The 23349-nt window shown below is 45.2% G+C and overlaps 1 protein-coding gene and 1 long non-coding RNA gene across 4 annotated transcripts in view; one reads left to right on the top strand and one right to left on the bottom strand.

Annotated features, from left to right (window-relative positions):
- sgms1a (sphingomyelin synthase 1a) overlaps positions 1 to 19236 on the top strand; it is a 44039-nt gene extending 24803 nt beyond the window's left edge. For both annotated transcript variants that reach the window (XM_063191627.1, XM_063191629.1), the window contains exons 2-7: positions 700 to 1588; positions 2312 to 2595; positions 11563 to 11680; positions 17641 to 17794; positions 18701 to 18867; positions 18961 to 19236. In XM_063191627.1, coding sequence (XP_063047697.1) covers positions 1196 to 1588; positions 2312 to 2595; positions 11563 to 11680; positions 17641 to 17794; positions 18701 to 18867; positions 18961 to 19143 — 1299 coding nt within the window. In that variant the 5' untranslated portion in view covers positions 700 to 1195 and the 3' untranslated portion in view covers positions 19144 to 19236. The remainder of the gene's footprint in view (positions 1 to 699; positions 1589 to 2311; positions 2596 to 11562; positions 11681 to 17640; positions 17795 to 18700; positions 18868 to 18960) is intronic.
- A 98-nt stretch (positions 19237 to 19334) lies between these two features.
- The window catches only part of LOC134441354 (uncharacterized), a 4221-nt gene continuing 206 nt past the window's right edge, over positions 19335 to 23349 (bottom strand). Inside the window, exons 1-2 of one of the 2 annotated variants that reach the window (XR_010033150.1) lie at positions 21285 to 23349; positions 19335 to 21216 (exon numbers count right to left, since the gene is read on the bottom strand). The exon at positions 21285 to 23349 is cut by the window's right edge and continues 206 nt beyond it. This is a non-coding gene — a long non-coding RNA (uncharacterized LOC134441354). The remainder of the gene's footprint in view (positions 21217 to 21284) is intronic. The other variant, XR_010033151.1, reaches the window with a different exon arrangement.

The following is a 23349-nucleotide window of genomic DNA, read 5'->3' as shown; positions in this document are numbered from 1 at the left end:
AAGGGTTTGCAAGAAAGCACTGCTTCACCGATGAATTGCTTTGGCCTGTGTGTTAGACGTGTTTGTTCAGTATTTTTTTATTTCATTTACGATTTTACTATTCAACATCGGCAGCTATGAACACCATCTTTTCAAAAAGATTCTGAAATGAAGTGACTTTTGGTTTTAAGTATTCGTCTTAGTTTCCCAGAACATGAACATTTTGAAATGTGTTCCTTCAGAATTTTTTTTTGAATCATTACATGATGTCATCTACAGTAAGTGCTGTATGGCAAGCTGTAGAGAGAGATTCACAATCCCATTCCTGTGAACTTCAAATGAGATCATCTCCATGCAAGCTGCTCTCCGTGTGTCTGTGTCCAATTACATCTCACTGTCTCATTTGGTCTCTCCATTCTCTCTCTCTCTCTCTCTCTCTCTCTGTCTCTCTCTCTCTCTCTCTCTCTCTCTCTCTCTCACACACACACACACACACACACACACACACACACACACACACACACACACACACACACACACACACACACACACACACACACACACACACACACACACACACACACACACACACACACACACAATCTCTCCCTTCTTCTCTGTCTTTATAGCTGCAACTGTTTAAAGTGCTGGGTGTCTTGTCTTCACCAGGCAGTTGCTGATGTTTCTCTTCTGTTCTCTTCTCTCTTCTCTGCCCCGCAGGGTGAACCCGTTGGCACAGAGCAAGTGTCACTCCAACTGAGAACGACATCACGCTTCCGCCTCCTGTTGCTTCTGCCTGCGGTCTAAGAAAGAGGGAGAGAGAGAGGGGGAGAGAGAAGGAGGAAGAGAAACGTGAAGAGGAAGAGGGAGGAAGAGTGTTGGAATAATCGATCCAGACAACCCTCCAGCTCCCCAACCCAACCCCACCCCCCCACCTACCTGCTCGAAAGACTTCCATCTTCTAAGCGCGCCTCCCTCCCCCTTCCTGTCCAATGTCCCATAGGAAGGGTGTTCCCGCCTTGGGCAGGAGGCTGCTGACCATCACCCCCGTCGTCACCCTCACCAACCGCCCCCCTGCCGCCCCACTGGGTCACTTCCTGCTCTGACCCCCCCACCCCCTCCCCCTCTCCCATCCTCACCCCATTCCCCCTCCCTCTCACCTGCACCTCCACCCCCGTCCAACGCTCCCTCCCCTTCTCTCCCCACCTGGCCGAGCATGAAGGAGGTGTCCCAGTGGTTGCCGGAGGATGTCTGCCATTGGCTGTCGGAGGAGGGCATGCAGGAGTACGCAGAGGCCCTGGGTCGATGCGACGGCGCTGCACTGCTTCGCTTGTCTGAGAGCGACTTCCTGTCGCCGCCCCTCTCGCTGGTGTCCGGGGACAACGGGCGGCAGCTGCTGGAGCGATTGGAGACGCTGCGCATGACGCGCCTCATGCAGACGCACCAGACGCAAACCAATCACCACGGCAATGGGAAGGGGCATCACTACGCCAACGGGCATGTGGGCAACGGCACGGCCAAGTCGCACCACCACAACGGCGTGCTGCTGAAGAACGGTTTCCACCACCACACGGCGCCCGGATCTGGTCTCATCAATGGGTCAGAGCAGGTAAGGATAATAATAATAATAATAATAATAATAATAATAATAATAATAATAATAAATTTATTTAATGGGACACCTTTTTCATGAACACTTACCACCACCATCAAATTCACAAGTATTCGTTATGACTGGAACATTTTTACTTTTCATACATGAAGAGGGGGATCTTCTCCAAAAAAGGGGAATTTCCAAAAATAGCCATTTTTAGCTGCAAAAATGACTCTACTTGGACCATACTGGGAAATATTTGTTTATTACTAAGTAAACTTTCATGTAAAGATCAAATTTGGCAATAGGCAGCCCAGTTTCAATGAGCAGCATAGTTGCAGTACCTTTTTTGACCATTTCCTGCACAGTGTACCTTTAAAGCATACCAAGATACCCAGGAATGCTGAACAAAAAAGTACGAGGGTCGAAAACAAAGCAATTTCAGGATAATTAAATAAAAAAATACAAATAAATAACAGTAAAAGTTTAACAAGACAAAGCAGCTGCGGCCTAGTGGTTAGGGAGTAGGTCTTTCAATCTGGGAGGTCGTAGGTTTGAATCCCACCTGAACTCTCACAACACCTCCATCCATGGCTGAAATACCCTTAAGTATGATACTTAACCCCACTTTGCTCCAGGGACTCTAACCAATACTCTGTAAAATAACTGCAAGTCACTTTGGATAAAAGCATTTGCTAAGTGCAATGTAATGTAACAAAGCATGATGTGTATTGACAGGTCCACATCAAGATCCCGGTGCCGCCGCCCGACCCGGAGCGCTTCCCGGCCGAGTGGACCAAGACGGGCCAGGCCTTCCTGTACGCTGTGTGCTGCTTCCTGACTACCAGCGTGGTCATCTCGGTGGTGCACGAGCGCGTGCCGCCCAAGGAGGTGTCGCCGCCGCTGCCCGACAAGTTCTTTGACGTGTTCGACCGCGTGGAGTGGGCCTTCTCCATATGCGAAGTCAACGGCATGCTGCTGGTGTTCCTCTGGCTGGTTCAGTGGACACTCCTCAAGCACAGGTACACACACATACTGTACACACACACACTCACACACACACACACATACTGTACACACACACACACACACATACACACTGCAGTGGGTAGGAGGGATACACACGCACTCACACACACACATACTGTACACACACGCACACAACGGCATGCTGCTGGTGGCCCTCTGGCTCGTGCAATGGAGCCTGCTCAAGCACAGGTGAGATGGGGCACACACACACACACACACACACACACACACACACACACACACACACACACACACACACACACACACACTGCAGTGGACCCTGCTCAAACACAGGTGAGAAAAGGCACACACACCAACATACACAAACATAAACAGAAATCTCCTTATTGCCATCTGGCTCCTGCCTTATTCAGCAGTGTACGTACACACACACACACACACATTATCCACTCATGCTTATGCACAAGCAAACACACCCTCAGTATTGCACACACCCAGGAGCAAGCACACACTCTGAAGTGCACACACCCAGAGAGTCTACAGTATGTTTCAGGAGCATATCACTGCGGGTAATATAAAGGCTGCGGTTTGCCTTCTGTTGCACAAGAGGTCGTAAAGATGTGGCTCACGGGTAGAGGCACGGGTTTAGTTAATCATCAATGCATTGGGTTAAAGCCAAGCCTTCAGCATGGCTGAACGCGGCCTTTAAACCCCAACACATCACGCATCATTCACACTGCAAGCACGGGGCGTAGAGGAAACGTGTCCGAATGCATCTATGCTCAGTCCGAAATGGTTAGAAAACATGAAAACAGATTATTCTTTTCACATCAAAGCGTGGCGTCAGCACGGCACATTGAAAATGGAACTCAAGTCTATTTTTTGCGCAGGCGTGCGCATGCTATGACCGGGGCGTCATATTGAAATGAATGTGCGAAAACATGGGTGGAAGGCTGTGCTCCTACCTTCTAACTGACAACCGCTGATCTTCCTCTCGTTTCTCTGTAGGGTTATTGAATCTCATTCACCCAGAGGACATGATTGATTGAGATCAATAGTATCTGTCGTCTATGCACACATTGGTTTGAAGCGGTATGCAAACTAAATGAACGGTGAATGATGGCTGGCAATGTAGTCAAATCAGATCAGCTGAATACAGTACGGAGTGGCGGCCAGGCCATGTAGTCAAATCAGATCAGTTTTAAACAGGTCAGATTTACAACATCAGGTTTGGCAGATTAGGCGTACGTGTGTGGTTTAGGGATTTGCGTCAACTGTTTTGGCTGTCCTGTAGGACCTAGAGCGATACTGTCTAGCCGAGAACGAGTTCAGATGTCTGTGAGGTGTTGACTGATAGGTGTTTAGGCTGTTTAGTGTTCTAGTGTGTTCTAGCATGTAGTAGTCTGATGTTTTGGCTGTAACGCCTACAATGTCAATACTGTTCAGTAGGTGAGAGTTCAGATGTCTGTATGGCATTGATCTGTTGTTTAGTGGTTTGGCTGCAGAGGATAGTGTTTAGTGTTCTGGTGGTGTGTAGAGTTCTACTGTTGCGTTCTACTGTAACAGACAGGAAATTATTTTTGTAGAACAGTGATTGGGCCACTGCCTGGTGGGCCCTGAGGGTATTCCAAGTGGGCCTCGAAATCTTTTTCTAAAAAAAGTCATATTTGTGAGCGTGTTGCTGTTGACTATATATTTCATTTTTATTCTTTATTGGGCCAGAGGTGGGCCCTGAACATTTGTGAAAATTTCAAGTGGGCCCCAAGTTGAAAAAGGTTGAGAACCCCTGTTGTAGAGCGAAGGACAATGCGTTCTTAACGCTTCTAAAGTAACAATCAGGTACAACCAGTGCAGGATTAAGCATCGGTAAAAAAGGAATACAGTTTGTTGCCACACGGAGAGAGGGGGTTAGATCATTTAGTAGCATGTGGCAGGTGCCAGTGACATGCGGAAGTGCCGCAGTGGCATGTCCATTGGTTTTATATTAACCACAGACCTATACTAATTATTATTAATAAGTGTAATCATATTTATCAATAATAAATTATTTTTAATTATTTATGTATTCTAGGTCTGTAATTACAACTGTTAACGGGCTTTTCAAGCGCCGTCACGGACGGTTGGCATGTCACGTTGGTTACTATGGTTACAGTGGCTACTACTCGGGCTGGGTATCGCAGCCATGTTCCCGTATCGATTCGATTTCGATTCTTAGGGCTTTGAATCGATTAATCACGATTCAGTTCTATTCAATTCGATTCGATTCGATTCATTCCGAATCGATTCAATCCGTTCCTTTCTTGGTACCAGGATTACCCCAAAAGATGCTGTTGCCTATTTTTATATAAAAATGTCAAAGGGCTGTGACTTGATAGTGTTAACAGATTGCTAATTTGTAAGAAGTTGGCCAAGGCATAATTGACTAATACCTACTGGGTATTTTCCATAGACCTAAATTAAACAAAAGGAACAAAAAGAAAAAGAATCAAAAAATCGATTTTGTGCCCTGTGAATCGATTATGTGAATTTCGTGCCCTGTGAATTCGATTCGATCGATTATTGATTACATTAATTATTTTACCCAGCCCTAGCTACTACGATGTCAAACTGTGCCTAACCCTAAACTTATTCCTAAACCTAATCTGTCACTGAAAAATTGTGTGTAAACCAACCGTACTGTGCCTAAACCAAAACTCATTCCTAAACCTAACCTGTCAGTGGAAAAATGTGTTTAATAATTGCATGCCAGTGATGCCACTTCTGCATGTCGATGTCGAACTGTGCCTAAAACAAACTCATTCCTAAACCTAACCTGTCAGTGAAAAATGTGTGTACACCAACCTATAAACATGTCGAACTGTGCCTAAACCAAAACTCATTCCTAAACCTAACCTGTTAGTGGAAAAATGTGTTTTCATAATAGCATGCCACTGATGCCACTTCCTCATGTCACTGGCACATGCCACATGGCACTCAATGCTCTAACTCCTACTGCACGCGGATGCCTTTTTTTTTTTTTTAAGTGCCCCAAGACTAAATTAGTGCATTAACCTTTCAACAATCATCATTTATCAGAGTCCTCCAGGATTGTTCTTTCCTCTCTAGTTCCAGTGCAGTGTAGTGTTGTAGTGTGTAGTGTCTTGGCTGCAGGGGCCTATACTACAAAGCTGGTTCAGGATAAGTCAATGTTAAGTAAAGACATAAATCATCTAATACAAGAGCTTTTCTTAAGAAAATGCGGACTCCAGGCTCTTCTATTAGATGATTTACCTCTTAACGTAAACTTAACTGATCCTGAACCACCTTTGTAGTATAGGCCCCAGGACCTACAGCGATACTGATAGTGAGAAAGGGTTCATGTCTGTGAGAGATTGGTTTGTTAAGTGCATTAGCTTTCTCTAGTGTTCAGTTTTCCAGTGGTTTGATGTGCTAGTTCCAAGTGGTCTAGTGTTCTAGTATTTAGTATTTTGCCTATAGGACCTATGGCGATACTGTTGGTGAGAGAGAGAGAGAGTTCAAATGTCAGAGATGCACTGATTTGTTCACTGGTTTGGCTGCTGCAGATTCTGTGGTCTCTTGTGACGTGCAACACTTAGAAAAGAAGCGGAGTTATCTTTATCTTATTTCCTCTACTTCCCCCACTACTTATAGTTGTACTTTTACTTTAACTTCTTCTTTTTGCATGCGTCCTTCTTGAGCAATATTTAGGTTTGTTCCCTTGACAGCGTTGTATACTGTAGTAGACTGTGTGAGCGTGGTGATGTGAATGACGTGTGCTATTTAGCAGGCCCCTACATGTCGTGGCGTGTCAGGTATTCGCCATTCATTAGCCACCCATTTAAATCTTATCCATTGGATAACGAGGAATTTGGCCAGGAACAAATATTAAAACTCCAGCTCCATTTGCTCCATTACAGTCTGTGTATTTATAAAGTAACAATAACAACAACAACAGCAGCAATCGCAAAAAGGCCAGCTTCAATCCTCAAAACAAGCCTAAACCTCCAATAGCTTAGAGCACACACAGTGTCAGTGGGTGGTATGGTTGGATGGAGCTGTGTTTTAAAGCAACAAAAACTATTTACATTTCAAGATGTCAAGATTTTAAGAGCCCGGCCTGTGTCCACATCCCAACCTTACCCTATATCTCCCTCTCTTATTCTTCACTACACTGTCTGTCATCATAAAGGCCCAAAAAAGGCTCATCTGAGAGTGCTGTCTTTTGCTTCTTCAAGACACTACCATTCAAGTGGGATTAATGTTGATACAGCCTGAACGCGCCTTCCCCACAGACTCCAAGCAGGGTCAGATCAGTGACACCATGCAAGTTAAACTTTGTTTTCCTGTCAGAGTGGACACGGATCTGTCAGAGGATGAGGGCTTACTCTGAGGTAGCGGAGTGGAGTGGAGTCAGGGACAGATTACTGCACGGGCCTACTGGGCTCAGCACCAGGGGCCCAAGAATTCAACAGGGCCCTTGAAGTCCAATTATCTAAACTTCCATTTCTCATATTGCATTAAAATCACACTTTTAACGCATATATTTTCCATTTTTTTCCCGGAGGACTGTACCCCATACCCCCAACAACACAAACTTTCACATCTGGCCTAAAACCCGTAAGACTCGGTTTTTTTTCACTAGGAAGCAGCATCCATGGAGGGGGGCTTTTCTTGCTGTCAAGGGGCTCATGGAATTACAATCTGCTCCTGGTCTTGAGTGGAGTACAGTGCACTCGGCCCACCGATCAACCAGCTGCCAGTGCTGTGTGCAACACTTTAAAGTTGTTTTTGTCAAATGCTTTTTTTTCAGAGGCCTCAAAGCATTCCACAGTAGCTGTGTGTAGATGATACAGTAGTGTGACCCTGGAAGACACGCAAACACACTGATTTTAGAGGACAAACACACTGATTGTGGAGGACGTGCATGCACATGCGCACGCACACGCACACACATGCACATACAGATACACACACACTGATTGTGACTGATTGTGTGGTGAGAGGAGGATGACATTCTGAGGATATCATTGCAGACATTCCAGGGCACAGTGAACGAATGGAATGTTCTGGATTCTTGGTGAAAGAAATGATCTGCAACAGACCGAACTCTGTTCTATTCTAGTGATTAGTTCAATTAATGTATGTTTTTCAAAACTTGTTGGCCGTTGGGCCTACTTCAGGCGACTCTTGCATAGAGACAAGGAGTAGTATGGTGTTAAGTCATTTAAAAACCCTTTATTTTAACTGGGGTACATAACTAAAAACGCCAATGCAAGAGTCGCCTGAAGTAGGCCCAACGGCCAACAAGTTTTGAAGAATGGACTTTGTCGTTTAACTTCAAGAGCACCAGCATCGGAGTATACTGTCTAACAAAGAAGAGCGCTCAGCATCTCTCCCTTATAGTAATGTATGTTTTTTGATTGCGTTTAGATATGTATTTTTTTATGGGCTTTCTGTGCCTTTATTGGTGATATGGCAGTAGAGATTACAACAGGAAGAGACTGGCAGACAGATGGAATAGGGCTTGGACATGACCCGGGCCGGACTCGAACCTGGATCCCCATGGGCATGGAAGCTTGTTTGTGGTCAGGTGTGTTGGCGCACTACAGGGGTGACAGCAGCCCCCTGTTGTTGTTATTGGACCAGTACCAGAATGCTGTGATCATGCAAGGTGTTTACAGGTGCACTGTGTAGGATGGTGGCCACTGGCCAGAGTAGGGATTGCAACTATGCTACTCATTGAAACTGTGCTGCTTATTGCCAAATTTGATCTTTTTATTACCAAATAATAAACCAATATTTGCTAGTATGACCAAAGGACAGTACATATTGCAGCTAAAAATGTCTACTTCTGGAAATTCAAAATGGCAGACCATGGAGAAGATCCCCTTTTTTTCATGTATGAAAAGTGCAATGTTTCCTGTCATAATGTATAATTTGGCGGTGGTGGTAAATATTCATGCAAAAGGTAACGTGTGAATGGGCAGCATGAATTCTGGAAATAAAATAAAAAAAATATTACACCGTGCACCTTTAATTATTGTAGGTTGTCAGTGACAGTTATGACAGTCACTAGATTTTCTGATTTCCGTTCTATGGAGCAGCAGGCCTCATAAGCATATTCAAAGTGTTCCCAAAAAAAAACTTTTAAATAAGTGGTTCTCAACCTTTTTTGAACAAGTGCCCCCTTGACTGCACCAACATTATTTTAAATCTTTATAAAGACAGTATTTTTTTAATCATTCATATAATTCATATCAAATACAAGAGTAGCCTAGGTAAGGTTGAGAGGCAAGTTATTTTCAAGTAGATGAAGTTGGGTAGCTCTGCTGCGACGATACCGAGAGCTGTGGTGGAAAATGTGGTTAAATGAGGTGGTGGTGGAGGTGAACTGTCCTGAACTTGAACTGTGCGAAATGGGACAAAATGGAGAAAATGGGACATGAGGTGGTTGTGGTGTTGTGCTGAACTGAGGTGGAGATTGTTGGGGGTGACCTGAAACCAGGTTAAGATCGGGAGAGGCAGGGATGGATTATGATTCCATGGGCCCCTCGACCAGACGACAAGAAAGGGCCCCCTCAATGGGGGCTGCTAGTTTACAAAACGATTTAGGGTTTTAGGCCAGATGTGAGGGCCTATGTTCTTTGGGATATGGGGGGTAGTCGTTTGAGCAAAACTTAGAACTTGAGAAAACTTGAAAATATAGTTGTTGAAAGTGCGCATGGAAATGTAGCCCGGGCTTCCGGGCCCCCTTGAATATTGGGCCCATGGGCCTGGGCCCAGTAGGGCCGTGCAGTAATCTGTCCTTGGGGGGAGGGATCTACCACACTAAGGCATAGTGACCCAAAAGCCCAAATACAGGCAGCAAGCGCCAGATGACATCCACCACTTCCTTTTTTAAATTTGTGTTAAAGTGACTCTGTGCTGTGCACTACTATACTGGTTGGCTCTTCCGTCAGAAACCAGTTTGGACATTTTCGGGGGTTTTTGAGAATTGTAGGCCTGTTGACCTTGTTAAATGAAAAACCTTTTTTATTGGTTGGCTCTTTAAGTTAAAAAAGTAAAAGATGGTGCATCAAATGAAGCATCCAAATGGACCATGCATAGACATCAAGTGGAGGACAGTGGTTGTATTTGGGTGACATCTGGAGCAGAAGTAGAAAGTTCTACCTCCCCAAGCAATATTATGGGTGTCCCATCTGTCAATTCTAAGTGCTCTCCCACCCTTACCTCTCCAATATATCCATTCCAATAATATCAGCATCACACTAGATTTTAAACTTCTGCTTCTCTTTTTGTCTTTCCGTTTTTTTCCTCTCCGAAATTGAAATCGGCTTGTGATCAGTTTACTGAGTGCACGCATGCACATCCCATATGCTAAGTTTATACTCGGGGGAAGAAGCTTCTTGTGTGTGTGTGTGTGTGTGTGTGTGTGTGTGTGTGTGTGTGTGTGTGTGTGTGTGTGTGTGTGTGTGTGTGTGTGTGTGTGTGTGTGTGTGTGATGGTAAATAAGTGTGTGTGATGGTAAATAAGTGTGTGTGATGGTAAATAAGTGTGTGTGATGGTAAATGTGTGTGTGTGTGTGTGTGTGTGTGTGTGTGTGTGTGTGTGTGTGTGTGTGTGTGTGTGTGTGTGTGTGTGTGTGTGTGTGTGTGTGTGTGTGTGTGTGTGTGTGTGTGTGTGTGTGTGTGTGTGTGTGTGTGTGTGTGTGTGTATGTGATGGTAAATAAGTGTGTGTGTGTGTGTGTGTGTGTGTGTGTGTGTGTGTGTGTGTGTGATGGTAAATAAGAGGAACAGCATTATCTATAGTAGCAGCTTAATGAGGACATTCTCACGTGTAGCAGAGAATAGTGTGTGCACACACACATACACACACGTGCATGTTAACACACACTGGAACACACGTGCGTGCACACACACACACACACACACACACACACACACACACACACACACACACACACACACACACACACACACACACACACACACACACACACACACACACACACACACACACACCTACCTACACCTCACCCCTTGACAACGACCTTTGTCACTGACGCAAGCCTATGTGTATAATATGTATAGTAATAAGAGATAGGTGATGTATTGCCCCCGTCACACCCCATTACTAGACCCAGTCTCACCTAAACAGACACACACTAGAGGATGCACTCTCTGGATCATCAGTCACTCTCTATACTTCATTAAAGATGCGTTTAAAAAATCATGGGAAGTGCCAAACCGTAGCTCAAAGATCGTGATACGATTCAAATCGTGAGTTGAGTTTATCGTTACAGCCTATATTCACACAGTCACACCAAATCAGTTTTATAAAGTAGAAGTACTCTAATACATGCAAATTACAACACCAGAAGTATCATATTTCATGGCTACAATTCAGCACAATACTAGTGTTGTAATTGCATCTGAACGAGTATTTCTACTTTATACAACTCTGCACCTGATGAGGGGCACAGTAGTGAGAATGGACTCAGCAATGGACTCAACTATTACACTCTTCAGTGACTATGTTTCACATGCATCTTGTAACAAAGCTCAATAGAGTTGCCTCGGCAGGCTTCGAACTCGGGCCTTCTGTGGTACCATTGGTCAGGTTTCCATGATGTTTTTAATTTTGAATTACTAATTCATTTCGTGTCCATTTCACTTTCATTTAATTCCGAATTGTGAAGTGATTACATGATGTTTTCAAAGTGGAATTAAGTTTTATTCAGAATTAAATTATGTTAATTCTATATTAAATGTGTCATGTAAACGAGGCCATTGACAGCGTCTCAATTATCAGTGCAACATAAATGTGGCCCTTTTTCAAATGCAGAATTAAAAAAAAAATGTTGCAAAGTAAAAAAGGTGATATAGGGCTTCACAAAAAAAGAGACCAGAGAGTCGTAGGAGGGAGTCTTTCAGTATGTGTGTAACTTGTTAACTAAATTGACTTGGCGTGTGTGTGTGCGTGCGTGTGTCCTGTGCAGGTCCATCATTGGCCGCCGCTTCTTCTTCATCGTGGGGACGCTGTACCTGTACAGGTGTGTGACCATGTACGTCACCACCCTGCCCGTGCCCGGCATGCACTTCAGATGCTCACCAAAGGTAAGACCTCCTCATCCTCCTCCCTTTCTCCTCACCTCCCTCTTCCTCCTCTCCTCTCCCCCTCCTCTTCTCCCTTCTACTCCTCCTCCTCATCTGTGCTGGGCATGCACTTCAGATGCTCACCCAAGGTACGACCACCTCATCCTCATCTCCTTCCTCTCCTCCCTCTTCTTCCTCCTCCTCCTCTTCCTCTCCCTTCTTCTCCTCATCACCACCCTGCCCATGCCCAGCATGCACTACAAATGCCCGACAAGACCACCTCACCTGCATCCCTCCCCTTCCTTCCTTTCCTCTACTTTTCCATATCTATTACCATACCTATTCTCTATCTCTTTCTTCCCTCCCCTCCTCTTCCCCTTTCTCCTCCTCGTCCTCACCACCACCACTCTCCTCATACCGGGCATGTATTTCAGATGCTGTCCAATAGACCACCTCATTCTCCTCTCCTTCTCCCCTCCTCCTCTCCTCCTCATCCTCATCTTTCTCATCCTCATCACCACAGTCTCTGTGATGAGTGTACATTTCAGGTACATTTCTCCAAAGTAAGACCCCCTCATCCTCCTCTCCTTCTCCTCTTCCTCCTCCTCCTCCTCCTCTTTCCCCTCTCCTCATCCTCCTCTCCTCCCTCTTCCTCCTCCTCCTCTTCCCCCTCTCCTCATCCTCCTCTCCTCCCTCTTCTTCCTCCTCCTCTTCCTCTTCCCCCTCTCCTCATCCTCCTCTCCTCGTCCTCCTCTCCTCCGTCTTCTTCCTCCTCCTCTTCCCCTTCTCCTCATCCTCATTCTCCTCCTCTCATTGCCATAGTTCCTGTGCTGGCAACAGGGCAACAGGAAGGGACCGAGACAGATAGAGTCTCATAGTATCAGCCACCAAACTAGGTTAAATCACTCCAGTTTCACCTCCCTAATCTACAGTATTAATCTATCCCGCCATCCCTTCAACTGGCTAGTTTCCAAGGCCTCCCCAGGTCGTGTGTGTGTGTGTGTGTGTGTGTGTGTGTGTGTGTGTGTGTGTGTGTGTGTGTGTGTGTGTGTGTGTGTGTGTGTGTGTGTCTGTGTCTGTGTCTGTGTGTGTGTGTGTGTGTGTGTGTGTGTGTGTGTGTCTGTCTGTGTGTCTGTGTGTGTGTGTGTGTGTGTGTCTGTGTGTGTGTGTGTGTGTGTGTGTGTGCGTGCGTGCGCGCGCTTGTGTGTGCTTGTGTGTGCTTGTGCACATACACATATTTGTGTGTCATTGAAAATCCATTTCAGTTGATCCTAGAGGGTTTTGATTTTATTTTTTAACTGTTCATCATACATGTGGCTGTTTAGTTTATTTACCAATCAAGATTTGTTTTGTTTCGTCATAAAATAGCTATAAGTATTGACTTTTGTCTCAAGCAAAGGGTAGCTAGGTAAGAGTCTGTGTCTGTGTCTGTCTCTGGCTATGTCTATGTCTATGTCTCTGTCTGTCTCTCTGTCTCTCTCTCTCTCTGATCACTGCTAGTTACTTAGTTACACAACTGATATCAGACTGCTTCTACCTCCGCTAACATCTTGGTTTGGTGCTATCAGATAGTTGATTTCCCTCCATTCCCCCAGTTTCTCTATTTCTGGCCAAATGAGAGCCGTGTGCAGAGGACTGCCCTACTCCATATTGTACAGGGAGAGGAGAGTGTGCGTGTGCGTGTGTGTGTGTGAGGTGGAGTGGGGGAGGATTAGGCTCTGTGGCGAGCCAGCCAGCCGGCCTCGACCCTGGATGTAGGGAATGGGAGGAAATGAGGTTAGAGACAGTGTGTCGTGTGATCATGATTGTGTGTGTGTGTGTGTGTGTGTGTGTGTGTGTGTGTGTGTGTGTGTGTGTGTGTGTGTGTGTGTGTGTGTGTGTGTGTGTGTGTGTGTGTGTGTGTGTGTGTGTGTGTGTGTGTGTGTGTGTGTGTGTGTGTGTGTCCACTGGGTCACTCTGACCTTTCAAACAGTTTGGTTGGCGTGTTAAGAAAGACGGAGCCAGACAGAGACAAGACAGCGTGACAGTGACTTCTTCCCAACAGCACGACAGGAAGGCAGACACAGAGATAGACAATCAGAACTAACAGGGTTGCTGGGGCAGTTACACAATACGGCATAAATTCACAACCCCCCCAAAAATAAAACTTAAAAGTTAGTCTGATGCCCAGGAAATGTGCACAGATTTAAACCCGTTTGCTGGAAATATGCAGAGAGCCACAGATTTAACCCCACTTACTGGCATCAGAGGTACAGCTCAGAGAGTGAAAAGCTTGCCACATATTGCATTTGTTTCCCTGTCAGTGGAGCGTTCTGTGGTGATCCTAGTTAAGAGCAGCTCTGCAGGCAGGTAGCTCAGCGGATTAGCGGGGGATCACCTGAGCTAAGATCACACAGGGGAAAGAGTGAATCACCTGAGCTGAGACGACAGGACGGGGCAGGGCACAACAGGACTTTTACTTTTGCAAGCCGCTTTCGAAGAGACCTTAGTCGTGGTGGTTCAAAATCAGGCATGGACAATCATACCTCATAATTTCAGGCGTAGATTTTTTCCCCCTGGCTACCTGCACTGATTTGTGTATACTGGTTACCAGTGAGGTTTAGAATTGACTTAAAACTTGTTTGATTATTCTTTAAGTCACTCAGTGGCCTAGGCCATAAATATTTTGCAGATATGCTAGCTGGGGAAATATTATCCCTAAAAGATATCTTAGATCTTCAGAGTCCCCTCTACTGGTTGTGCCTAGGCTTTTAAAAAGAAATTAAAAACAGCTTTATTTTTTATCTGCCTTTGGTTGAGATTAGTTCTCTACTCTCAATAATACGTTCTTTGCTTTCTGCTTTCTATTCTTTTCTTCTCTCTTCCCTTTCTTTCCTCTCAAGCACATTGAATGACAGTTATGCATGATAATATGCTATACAAATCGTATTGCTACTGTATTGCTGTTGCTATACTTTTGGCTGCAGTAAAGTGCCATTGGTGTTGAGCTGGAAAAGAGGCTTTAGAGGGGTTCAGCCAGAGTGTTGCGAAGAGCAGGAGTTCAGTGCAGCACAGTGTGGTGCGGTGGTGCAGTGCAGTGCAGGGCAGTGTGGCGTAGTGGACTTTGCCCAGATCAGGGAAGATTACTGTAGGCCTAGTTGGCGCAGTTTTCCCATGTTGAGGGCAGCCCTTGCACAGCAGTCACAGTAAGATTAGGCCCGCACTGTACCTTACACAGACCCTTAGTGCACACAGCCTGCACACGGCCTGTTGACATTGCCCGTTGTGTGAGGCCCATAGACAGGTAGCCTCTCACAGACAGGCCTCAGAGACTACTATGCACATAAGGCAGAAATATGCTTGCTGTGTGACCTTCCATACACATACAACCGCTCGCGAAGCGAGTACATATTAAAATAGCCTACTGGTTGCAAAACTATCAGAGCACTATCCATCGTTGTACAGGCGGTGTATAGGTGGCAGATGGCCATTGAGTCTGTTGTCAATTTTTTTCTGCCATTGTTTGACTGACCCATGAAAGTTTGGGGAAGAATGCCCCTAACTGTTGTGTGAATGTTACACCATGCGTAGGCCTATGTATCTGTAACTTGTGTGAGGGAGCTAGGCCTACTAGTGAGTGAGCTACGAAATGTGCACGCACATGCAATGCTACAATGCTACCGCAAACATATTCCATTTCTGGTATCCATAACAACTGGTGACCTAGATGTCAGAACCAACAGTGATTGGTCGTAAGTAAATGTCCCTCTTTAGATTAATAGAATGTGGTATTGACCCATTTAAACAATGTCCACTGTGAACGTTAACTGTATATTGAATTGGAAATTGGACAGGAAGCTAAGCCAGTGGAAGGAAAACATTCAGGACACTGATGAACAGCCAGGTAGTCTTGGAAAATAACCCCCAGCAAAACAGCCCTTGCACTGCACTTGCTTTCATACAGCACAGGGGGGCGGGTGGTGTTATATTGACAGAGAATTTCTTCCTGGCGTTTTAGAGTCAAAGGTTTAAAACAATTAGCACTGCCTTTTCCTAATTGCTAACGACTGGTTTTGACCTATGTAATTAGCCCTGCTACAGTATAAGGCCCTAAGCCTGCCTACGCACAAACGGTCAAACGTAGCAGAAAAAACCTAACGTCAGTCCTCTTAAGCACTCCTTGCACACACATGTTTACTGATTGGCCTGCCCAGATGGAACCATTGAGAGAGGGAAAGTGAGGCAACCTTGTTAGCGAACGTACAGGCTAGAGTCTGTTTCCCAAAGCCGTAGTTGCTAACTCTGTTAGCTTCTCTATTGGTTGCAATGCAATTACTCATTGCCAGCCACCTAAGTTGCTAACTGGCCAGCATCTACGTGCTTGCTTTTGAGCAGCTCTGACATACAACAGCTACGTGCATGTGCGGCCTGTGTGGGGGGGTGTGTGCGTGTGTGTGTGTGTGAGAGTGTGTGTGTGTGAGAGAGTGTGTGTGTGTGAGAGAGTGTGTGTGTGTGAGAGAGTGTGTGTGTGTGAGAGAGTGTGTGCGTGTGAGAGAGTGTGTGTGGGTGAGGGTGAATGATTGATCTTTTTGAGCTGTGTGTGTGTGTGTGTGTGTGTGTGTGTGTGTGTGTGTGTGTGTGTGTGTGTGTGTGTGTGTGTGTGTGTGTGTGTGTGTGTGTGTGTGTGTGTGTGTGTGTGTGTGTGTGTGTGTGTGTGTGTGTGTGTGTGAGAGAGAGAGAGAGAGAGAGAGAGAGAGAGAGAGAGAGAGAGAGAGAGAGAGAGAGAGAGAGAGAGAGAGAGAGAGAGAGAGAGAGAGAGAGAGAGAGAGAGAGAGAGAGAGAGAGAGGAGAGAGAGAGAGAGAGAGAGAGGAGAGAGAGAGAGAGGAGAGAGAGAGGAGAGAGAGAGAGAGAGAGAGAGAGAGAGAGAGAGAGAGAGAGAGAGAGAGAGAGAGAGAGAGAGAGAGAGAGAGAGAGAGATGTGTATTTTGTGCAAGGTTGAATGATTGCCCTTTTTGTGTTGCATGTGTGCGATTGTGTGTGTGTAATCTGATGCAATGAGATGCGATTTCTGCCATCTAATAGCCTTGGTAGCGGCCTGTTAAATGGTACAGAAAAACAACCAGATCTCTGTTTATTTATTTTGCCCTCCGGTGCGAGGCAGGTTACGCCAGGTCAAATGAGACGATGGCACACTAGCAACCGTCACAACTCTTCACATGACCTTTTAGTGCTGTATGGCCCTCTGGCTGTTTCTCTGCTACCAGCTCCGCTTAACTCAATTCACATTTTTCTGAACTGAAGAAAAACCCAAAGCGCTCAGAAAATGCAGGGGAAAAAATTATCGAAGGTGGTTTTCGTTGTGTGGAAAACTGATTGAAATGGTCTTCGTCAAACCGCACAGCTGAGAGCGTACCCCCATATAGATGGTGAAACAAGTCAACTGAAAGAGAACCATAAAACATTAGAAAGTAGGGAATATAAGGTATCTGGTGCCATATGCTATTTTTGGCATCACTTCTGCGGAGGTTTCCAAGTATGTTGAAGTGATACCAAACCATGACGTTATCATACACTCATGACTTTGGGTTGCCATAGCAACAGGTTATTACGTGAACAGATGCGTTTTTTTTATGCGATGCAATCCATACAGCATGCCACTGAAAATCAGCTGAGGGAAATGGACAGGACTGGAGATGAGATGTTGACTGGTACTACTACTGTAGCATCATGAAAAGGCTTTGATTTCCGAAAAGAGTTCAGTAGACTTTAACATGCTTATATGCTGTTTTAGCTGCCAACCAGTTTGATTTATTTCATTTTTGTTATTTATGGTATTAATGTGTTCTAGAATATACAAGTATTTGTTGTTTTGAAATATCCCCCGAGTTCTCATCTTGTGTGTGTGTGTGTGTGTGTGTGTGTGTGTGTGTGTGTGTGTGTGTGTGTGTGTGTGTGTGTGTGTGTGTGTGTGTGTGTGTGTGTGTGTGTGTGTGTGTTTCAGCTGAATGGCCAGTGGGATGCGCAGCGGCACAGGATCATGAAGATGGTGGCAGGAGGAGGCCTGACTATCACCGGCTCTCACAGCATGTGCGGAGACTACCTGTACAGCGGCCACACAGTCATGCTCACACTCACATATCTCTTCATCAAAGAGTGTAAGAACACACACACACACACACACACACACACACACACACACACACACACACACACACACACACACACACACACACACACACACACACACACACACACACACACACACTGTACTGTATTGTACTGTACTGTTTATTGGATCTCCAATTCAGTAGATTACAGTGCCATCTAGTGGTGACAGACTGTAGTCACGTCTGCACAGTTATAATCCAGCTCCCTTCTGTATGTCGTTGCGTCTAAAGAGTGCATTTGACCTTGCTTCCTGATTTTGGCAGCGAAAACAGTGTGGAACAACTCCCTTAAATAAAGCGGAATGCTTACTTCAAGAGTGTAATGTGTGCAAATCCGAAGAGATTAGATATAATGTGCACTTCATGCACTTAACCAGACATCTTTCGCATTCGCGTCGCATACGTCGCATTCACAACGGGATTATTATTACCCTGGGGTAATTTATCCGGAGCTTTTCACAGATGGTGAAACTGTCTGCAAAGTTTACAGACATACTATCTTTACTGACATGGCGTGTTTGGACAGGACTAAATTTCCCAGTTATTATTACTTTACCCCAGGTGCCCACATTAAACTAGGGCTTTAGATACTCTCTAAAGAGTTCCGCATTACTTAACATTATTGTAATGTAATTGAATGCCATGTGTTCTGTATTTTGTTATTGTCCCATCTAGACTCTCCAAAGTATTTCTGGGTGTACCACAGGGTCATATGATGTAATGTAATGTAATGTAATGTAATGTAATGTAATATGTTGTCTATCTCCTAGACTCTCCAAAGCGTTTCTGGTTGTACCACAGGGTTATATGATGTAATGTAATGTAATGTATATGATGTAATGTAATGTAATGTAATGTAATGTAATGTAATGTAATATGTTGTCTATCTCCTAGACTCTCCGAAGCGTTTCTGGGTATACCACTGGGTGTGCTGGGGCCTGAGTGCGGTGGGGGTGTTCTGCATCCTGTTGGCTCATGACCACTACACTGTCGACGTGGTGGTGGCCTACTTCATCACCACGCGCCTCTTCTGGTGGTACCACACCATGGCCAATCAGGCGGTGAGTTTACTGGTCTCTTCCGCACATTAGCCAATCAGATAGAGAGTTGAATGAGTCTAACGAAATGTTCCGTGTTCTGCTGCTGTGTTGCAGGTTCTGAAGGAGAACTCCCAGGGGAACCTGTTTGCGCGGGTTTGGTGGTACCGTCTGTTCCAACACTTTGAGCACAACGTCCAGGGTACCGTCCCCAAGAACTACCAGCTCCCGCACCCGCTGTCCTGGCGCATGCTACCATGGAAACAGGGGGTGAAGTACAGCAAACTGGACACGCAGTGACCCGAGTCATGTGATGTGGGTGCGACCCAGGTCATGTGACGTGGGTGGAACAGTGTGAAGGAGAGGACTTCATAGTGCCCGAAGCCATAGCAACAGTCCTCCGATATAGACTCACAGAAACCTGCAGAATGGCTTAGTACTGTGACCTGCCTAGACATTTCAAACCAACTGTAACATTCGTTAGCGTTCGGTTTTCCTTGGGAGATACTGTAGTTTTCCTGGACTTACATACAGTATGTACGTACGTAGGCTAAGCTGTAATCACGATGACTGGAGTCCTGAACATCCTCAACATGCTACATACTTTGGAGTGTAGCTTCGACATGCTATGCTTTAGAGTGTAGCCTTAGCATTTCAGATATTTTTCTTTTCCTTTTTCTTTTCTTTTGCAGATCAAGACATGTCTGGTTAATGAGTATAACGAAAAACAATCTGGTTCTGAATCATGGTTATACGCATTTCAGCAAAGACAGAAAAAAAACCTCTGCGTAGAGTTATTTAGGTTGTGAAGAGCGGAGTTTAGGAAGCTGTCAAACAGTCGGAAACTCCTATAGAATCAGATTGTGTTCGCTTTTATACATCCGTAGGCATTTCTCTGTTGTACATGTGCGGCAAGGGTGCAAAACGATTCTTTTTTTTTTCCTTTTCTCTATATATGTCACAGGTCTATTTTTCAAATAATGTTTAAAAAAAAGAAACATTTTTAGATTTCTACCTTTTCGTATTGAGCACGGAATGCTGGATAATCTTAAAATATGTATAGTGTTCAATCAGTGCCTTTATAAATATGATTGTAATATTGTAATAAGTGTGTGGGTGTGTGCGCGTGTGTTTGTGTGTGCGTGTGTGTGTGGTGCGATAAGCTGTATTTTCGTGCATATGTCAGTCTCATAAACGTCATCGGATCATTTTCAATTACCAAGTAGCAGTGAACATAATGGTGCCAGGTCTCTTGCCAAACTAGTGTAATTACAGACCCTGTTAACCCCTTACACACACACGCACACGCACACACACACACACACACACACAGACACATGCAGAGATGATCTGAACATGAATGGGAGATTAGATAGAATGTTGTTATCGCTGTGTTGTTTTTTGCACCCGTTAGCCAGGATGCCCCAGTGAGAGAGAGAGAAGGAGAGTAAGGATTGAGAAAGCAAGAAAGAGAGAGAGCCCTTTGGTTGCCTCTGTCCTCACTGAGAAAGATTGATAAACTAGTGTAAGCTGCCAGTCTGTGTAAAGCTGGCCATACACTGCGATATTTTCAGTCGCATGTATTCAGCTCCTGCTCACACTGTTCGTGGGAATGGCAGGGTTTAAAAGTTCCCATCTCACGACTCGCATCATCACTCTATACGAGCCAAGGGTGCAAGCAGAATGCTCACAATGTACGTCATGACAGGCTTTTTTTCCGGAAGCGACGAATAGCGAACCGGCTCACCCTGGCAATTTGTGCAGTGTGAAACGTAGTTTCAAATCGGGTTGTAGGACTGCTTCAACTGTGCGATTCACGAGGGGCGACCAGGATTTCAAACAGTTTGAAACAGTTTGACCATACGATTGCTGATCGCAAGCTGGTCGTGAGGTAATATCGCTTGTTGTTACCCCATGTACGCTACACGATGCGAGAGTCATGATTGAACTCCGATTGAGCAAAAAATTCTCAAAGAGTCGTGCGACTGGCAAATCAGGCCAAAATCTCTCTCTCTCTCTGTTCTCGCTCTCTCCCCACTTTGGGAGACTTTGGTCTTTGGACTGTTTACATTACACTAAGGCACAGCCACAGCACAACAGCGCCTGCTAGGGAAGAATGTGTGGCCCTTTTTTAGGCCAGAACACCAGCCAAGCAGAGCCGAGCCTAGCTAGCTATGTCCCCTCCCACCTACCATCTACTCCCCTTCACCAGGGACATGCCCCCTCTCCCATCTCCTAGCCTAGCCAGCCATGTCCCCTCTCCCATCTCCTAGCCTAGCCAGTCTCGCCATGCCCCCTCTCCCATCTCCTAGCCTAGCCAGCCATGTCCCCTCTCCCATCTCCTAGCCTAGCCAGCCATGTCCCCTCTCCCATCTCCTATCCTAGCCATGTCCTACTCTCCCATCTCCTAGCCTAGCCATGTCCTGCTCTCCCTCTCCCACCTTCTAGCCTAGCCATGTCCTGCTCTCCCTCTCCCACCTTCTAGCCTAGCCATGTCCCCCTCTCCCATCTCCTATCCTAGCCATGTCCCCCTCTCCCATCTCCTATCCTAGCCATGTCCTACTCTCCCATCTCCTATCCTAGCCATGTCCCCTCTCCCATCTCCTAGGCTAGCCATGTCCCGCTCTCTTAGCCTAGCCAATATCCACATGTCCCACCGTATGCAAAGAGCCCTTTGCAGGGCACGATGAGAACGGTCAGTTCAGTTTGTATTTGATTTGTGCTTTGTTTCAGTTCAGTTCAGTTCAGTTCAGTTCAGTTTATATTTGACTTGCTCTTCATCTGTTGTTTGTTGATGTTCTTGTTGATGTTGTAGGTGTCCTTGAATCCTAATTTAAACCGTCTTTTAGCCTCATCTTGGGGTTACAGAGCCAAACGGAAATGATTAGTTTTGTTTTGTTGTGTTTTTTGTTTGTATTATTTCTTTTAGTTCAGTTCTTTTTGTACTTATTTTTTTCCCTCCTACTTTTGACAAAGCTAGGCAAGGCCTTAACTTTCACCTTGTTAAAAAAACGACAACTACACAAAGAAACAAACAATTTGACTCAAAGGACGATGATGATGATGATAGATCAGACTAGACTGACGCATGTTGGTGACTGAACTGGATTTGTGCACCCATTGTGATTGCAAATGTCCCCACATCTTTGAATGTACGTACCTGCTTTATGCTGGCAGATGTCCAAATCTCATGATGGGACCCTCAACCTGCAAAAAAGACCCACATTTCTATGTTAGTGAATGACTGGAAAGAGTGAACACCTTCCCTGCCTTGTCCTTGTGAGATGAGAGGACCACAGTGTTGGGGAAGATGGCGCCATCTATAGGCCTGTGTCCAAATCCAGCTTTTTCCTCAAGCCCTCACCTCAGCCCAGACTGTTAGTCATCATGGCATTGTGGTTCACATTAATGTGGATCAGAAATGTGGGGAAATTAGTGTGCCCCGAATCATCAGACGCTTAATGGTCAGGAAGTGTGCAAGACCCTCCCAACCCGGTCGAGAGGTTATTTAAAAGTAGATGCTTTGGTGTGACTGACCAGGTGAAGTTAAATTCAAATATAAGTGGTAACTTTCCTAGTAGATGGATCTTGTGGGTTTGTTCTATTAGTAGATTTATGACTTGGGGTGAGGTTTCAGTCATATGTAAGTGACTTCTTCTCCTGCTTTTGGAAGACCCCACTTGTCTATCAGCTAGCACATGCACCAGCTAGCAGTATAGGCCTACACCTGGCCGTGCACCATTGGCCTGTAGCAGATGCTGGTTTATCAATCAAGGTCTGCAGTGTTCTGTTGTAATGGTTTATTTCAACTACCATCCCAATAGCAGTTGCAATCCAAACTGTAGACAAAACAGTCAAGACAACTCACTTTCCTTTCCGTCCTGTCAACCAATCAATGAACCAACCAATCAATCAATCAGTCTATCAGTCAATCATGTCATGGTGGGGAGAAATTGTAGAAAAGGGAATTTAAAAACAATATTGTATTTAAATAGACAGGTTATGCCACGAATAGTGTTTACTTTCAAATGATTACTTGTGTGACAAAATAATGATTAGATATTTTACCATGCACCTCCAAATCATGTGTGTTCAGATGGAGATATGGATGGATGGATGGATGGATGGATGGATGGATGAAGAGTGAAGTGAGTGGGTGAATGTGTGTATTTTTATTTGTTTAAGACTTGTCAGAGTAGTCTTAAGGCTGCTCTGAAGACTGCTCCGTCCATATTATATAAGCTCATCATGTCGCCATATTCAAATCAAAAAGCATTTCTATCATCAGGTGTGCGTGCGTGCGTGCGTGCGTGCGTGCGTGCGTGCGTGCGTGCGTGCGTGCGTGCGTGCGTGCGTGCGTGCGTGTGTGCGTGTGTGTGTGTGTGTGTGTGTGTGTGTGTGTGTGTGTGTGTGTGTGTGCTTACACATATTTGTGTGTCATTGAAAATCCATTTCAAGTGATCCATGTCTAGAATGCCATTTTGTTTTTGTTTATCATAACTGTTT

The sequence above is a fragment of the Engraulis encrasicolus genome, chromosome 24 (genome assembly GCF_034702125.1).
Source record: "Engraulis encrasicolus isolate BLACKSEA-1 chromosome 24, IST_EnEncr_1.0, whole genome shotgun sequence".
Lineage (NCBI taxonomy): Eukaryota > Metazoa > Chordata > Actinopteri > Clupeiformes > Engraulidae > Engraulis > Engraulis encrasicolus.
Note: the sequence above shows the minus strand (reverse complement) of the source record. Positions and strands in the feature narration are given on the sequence as shown.